This window comes from Rutidosis leptorrhynchoides, chromosome 8, assembly GCF_046630445.1.
Source record: "Rutidosis leptorrhynchoides isolate AG116_Rl617_1_P2 chromosome 8, CSIRO_AGI_Rlap_v1, whole genome shotgun sequence".
In the NCBI taxonomy this organism is placed as follows: Eukaryota; Viridiplantae; Streptophyta; class Magnoliopsida; order Asterales; family Asteraceae; genus Rutidosis; species Rutidosis leptorrhynchoides.
In genome coordinates this window covers 98,079,771-98,083,150 of record NC_092340.1, presented here as the reverse complement: position 1 = coordinate 98,083,150, position 3,380 = coordinate 98,079,771, and the positions used below count along the sequence as shown (strand labels likewise).

Sequence of the window (3,380 nt, the reverse complement as noted above, 5' to 3'; positions counted from 1 at the left end):
AGAATGCAAAAAAGGCAAGGTCTATACCATTTTCTAAACTAGAAACTTATGGACAAGTTGCGGATACAGGAAGTGCTTTATGACTTTTTGTAGTATGTAAATAGATTTATGCTGGAAGGAGAAGGAGATCGAACATGGAAACGGATACCCATATACTAATGGAGTCAGGAAAGGCTTGGAAAATCAATGGTATGAGATTAGTTTGGAATGAAAATTAACATTTTGCAATTAGAAATTAAATCAAATCAAAATGTATCCGTTTAGCCATAAATCTAGAATATTAGCAAAGAAAAGAGAGCAAAAGCATTCACTTTATAGCATTCATGATTCAATCAAACACAGTGACATTAAAATACCATGTAATCCAACCTACTTGAGCAAATCAAGATTTTAAGTATTACAAGCATTATATTCTTTTAAATATGATTCAAGATTCAATCAAATACAATGAAATACAAATATATCTAAACCCATTTAAGCAATTCAAGAGTTCACATTCTATAGCCCTCTCTTCAGCCCAAAAAGGTTTCAACCACACATAATCTCAAGTTTCAACCGCACTAATATCTTGAAACTTTGAAGCTTGAATCTGCAAGTGTCACCAAATCATCAATCAGTTGATGAAACTTGCACAAGACTATGATCAATCATCTAACTTGATGGTAAAATAATAAGTTGCAACATGTCTACATCATCATGAGGTCATACCTTGTTTTGTTGATTTCTAGTAATTGATGGTGGTAGCCTAGTAGATGATTTCATAGACTTAGTTCTATCAAGAAGTCCTTTAGAAATAGGAGACATGATCTGATCTGTTGGGCTTTTGTACCTACACAAAACCAACCACATAATCAAGACTCAAACTTTTACAAGGAAAAAAAAAAAAATCTATTTCTTGAGTTTAAGTAACACCCACAAGAACCAACTATCAAGACTTGAACTTTATTACTCAATAATGTTTTTATACTGAATTTATATAATACCCACAAAAACCCACTTACATTTCAGGGTATTTGAATGCTTTTGGGACTGTAAGCCTATCAGGGGTGCTTATTTTAGCAGAAGCAGCAGCCGGAGTTGGGGAGTTCATCGGAAGTGGATGTACCGGTGGCGGTGGTGGTGTTTGTTGTGAGAGAGTGATTGGGGACTTTTGATCCATGGTTAAATAGACTTTTGGTGGATACAGATGAAGCTGGAACAAAAAAGTCTTGTTTTAAGGGCTTGAAGTTTGTAGTGGGATTATAAGTTTTGGGTCTTGTCAAGGTGGAATAAGGTAGACTGGGAGGATTAAAGACCGTTGGTGGTAACGGATCAATTTGGTGGGCCATGGTGGCTTTGTCACATTTGTTTTAATTTGACCCTTTGAGACTTTGACTAAATACATGTGTCTTAAGAAGATACAAAAGAATAGACTTAACGTACAGAAGATTCACGGAGAAGAGTTGCGAAATTTTAACGTCAATAAGATTTGATATTTTTATTTTTATAGTGGTGTTGGTTTGGTGACGTCTCTAGTTGTTGGATGTTTAGATCATTTGGTTCCGTTTGCTCCCGCTTAGAGTTCGGGTTAACATAATAACAAACATATATCTTTGTAACAATAGTTAATATGCATATTGTAATTGTAATCTATTATTATAAATAGAAGTTTAATGTATTTACTGAGATCTGTTGTTTCAACGATTTTCTGTAAACGTGCGGGGACCCCTTTTGCCCATCAATTCTAAAATAGATAATTAACGGTTTTGAATATCACAACTAGAGATGATAATGGATCGAGTGATCCTATTTATACATCGATTCATACTCATATATGTTGGATTAAACATGTTAACGAGTATTCATCGGATATTATTTTTTGTAAAAGATAACTCTCTAATTACAACACTGAGATTGTGATTGTTAATGTTTACGGTCCACATAAAGACGATAAAAAAAGAAGATTTTGGAATTCTTTAAATGAATTGTTGAAATATGGTAATGTTGCTTGGGTTGTTTGTGGGGATTTCAATGAGGTTAGGTCCGATTTCGAGAGGGAGAATACAAATTTTATAGCTAGAAGAGCCAACTTGTTCAATGATTTTATCTCCAATAACAGTCTCATAGAAATTCCTCTATCCGGGAAACGATTTACGAGAATTAGTGATGATGGAATCCAATTTAGTAAACTAGACCGTTTCCTTGTCTCTGACAAATTTGCTAATATGTGGGATGATTTACATGTCTCGGCCCTAGACAGAAACCTCTCTGATCATTCCCCATTACTGCTTAGGAACGGTCAGTCTGACTTTGGGCCAAAACCGATTAGGATCTTTGATTCATGGATCGATGATGTTAATTCAAAAAATCTGATTATTGAAGCTTGGAACACCTGTATAGCGGGTCACCGAAAAGATGTTGTGTTTAGGCTCAAACTTAAATGTGTTAAGGATAAATTGCGTGAGTGGAGTAAAAAGAATTATGGGAAAATAGATGAGGAGCTAAATATTTTAAATGAAGAATGTAATCGGTTTGAACGTGAAGCTGAACAAGGAAATTTATCTAATGACGAGAGGCTGAATTGGTTGTCAAAAAGGGGCCAATGGATTGAGAAAGACCGAAATAAAAGAAATATGTTAAAACAAAAGGCTCGAATTAAATGGGTGATCGACGGTGATGAAAATTCTAAATTTTTCCACTCAGTCATTAAACGGCGGAACAACAAGAATAATCTGCGAGGACTACACATAAATGGAACATGGAGTGAGGATCCTAATGCAATTAAAAATGAAGTCCACAGCTATTTCAAATCCTTTTATGAAGATCATGAAGCTAGGGGCTTTACTTTTGAGGGTTTCGAAACATCCAAAATTTCACCAGAAGATGCTTCACGTATTGAATTAAAATTCACAGAAGATGAAGTTTGGGATGTAATCAAAGATTGTGGCATTTCAAAGGCTCCCGGACCCGACGGGTTTAACTTCAGTTTTTACAGGATGTATTGGTGGCTTATTAAAGACGATTTGATGAATGCACTCCTTTGGTTTTGGGAGCACGAGGAGATCTCAACAGGTTGTAATGCGTCTTTCATCACACTTTTACCTAAAATAAATGACCCCGTCCACCTTCGTGATTATAGACCAATAAGTCTCATTGGAAGTTATTACAAAATAATCGCAAAACTCTTAGCAAATAGACTTCGGGGTGTAATCGGTAACTTAATTGGCGTTGAACAAAGTGCTTTCGTTAAGGATAGATCAATTCTTGATAGCATACTTATAGCCAATGAATTAGTCTATGATGTCAAAAAAAGAAAATCCGAATGCTTCATATTTAAAGCCGACTTCGAAAAAGCTTTTGATTGTGTCCGATGGAGGTTTCTATTAGATATAATGAAGAAA

The 3,380-nt window shown here is 35.1% G+C and overlaps 1 protein-coding gene across 1 annotated transcript; it reads right to left on the bottom strand.

Annotated features, from left to right (window-relative positions):
* Positions 1-395: 395 nt before the first annotated feature.
* On the bottom strand, positions 396-1,265 carry LOC139865009 (uncharacterized). Its single transcript, XM_071853562.1, has 3 exons — positions 1,002-1,265; positions 709-829; positions 396-589 (listed from the first exon to the last, which is right to left on the bottom strand). The coding sequence occupies exons 1-3, from the start codon at positions 1,157-1,159 to the stop codon at positions 545-547; spliced, it is 324 nt and encodes a 107-aa protein (XP_071709663.1). The 5' UTR covers positions 1,160-1,265; the 3' UTR covers positions 396-544.
* Between the last annotated feature and the right edge of the window lie 2,115 nt (positions 1,266-3,380).

Bases quoted from the DNA above. Each gene is read 5' to 3' on its own strand.
- LOC139865009 (XM_071853562.1), bottom strand. From the start codon at position 1,159: ATGGATCAAAAGTCCCCAATCACTCTCTCACAACAAACACCACCACCG. The intron at 830-1,001 runs GTAAGTGGGTTT...GGTTTTGTGTAG, and splicing joins GCATTCAAATACCCTGAAAT to GTACAAAAGCCCAACAGATC. The intron at 590-708 runs GTATGACCTCAT...TGACACTTGCAG, and splicing joins CTAGAAATCAACAAAACAAG to ATTCAAGCTTCAAAGTTTCA.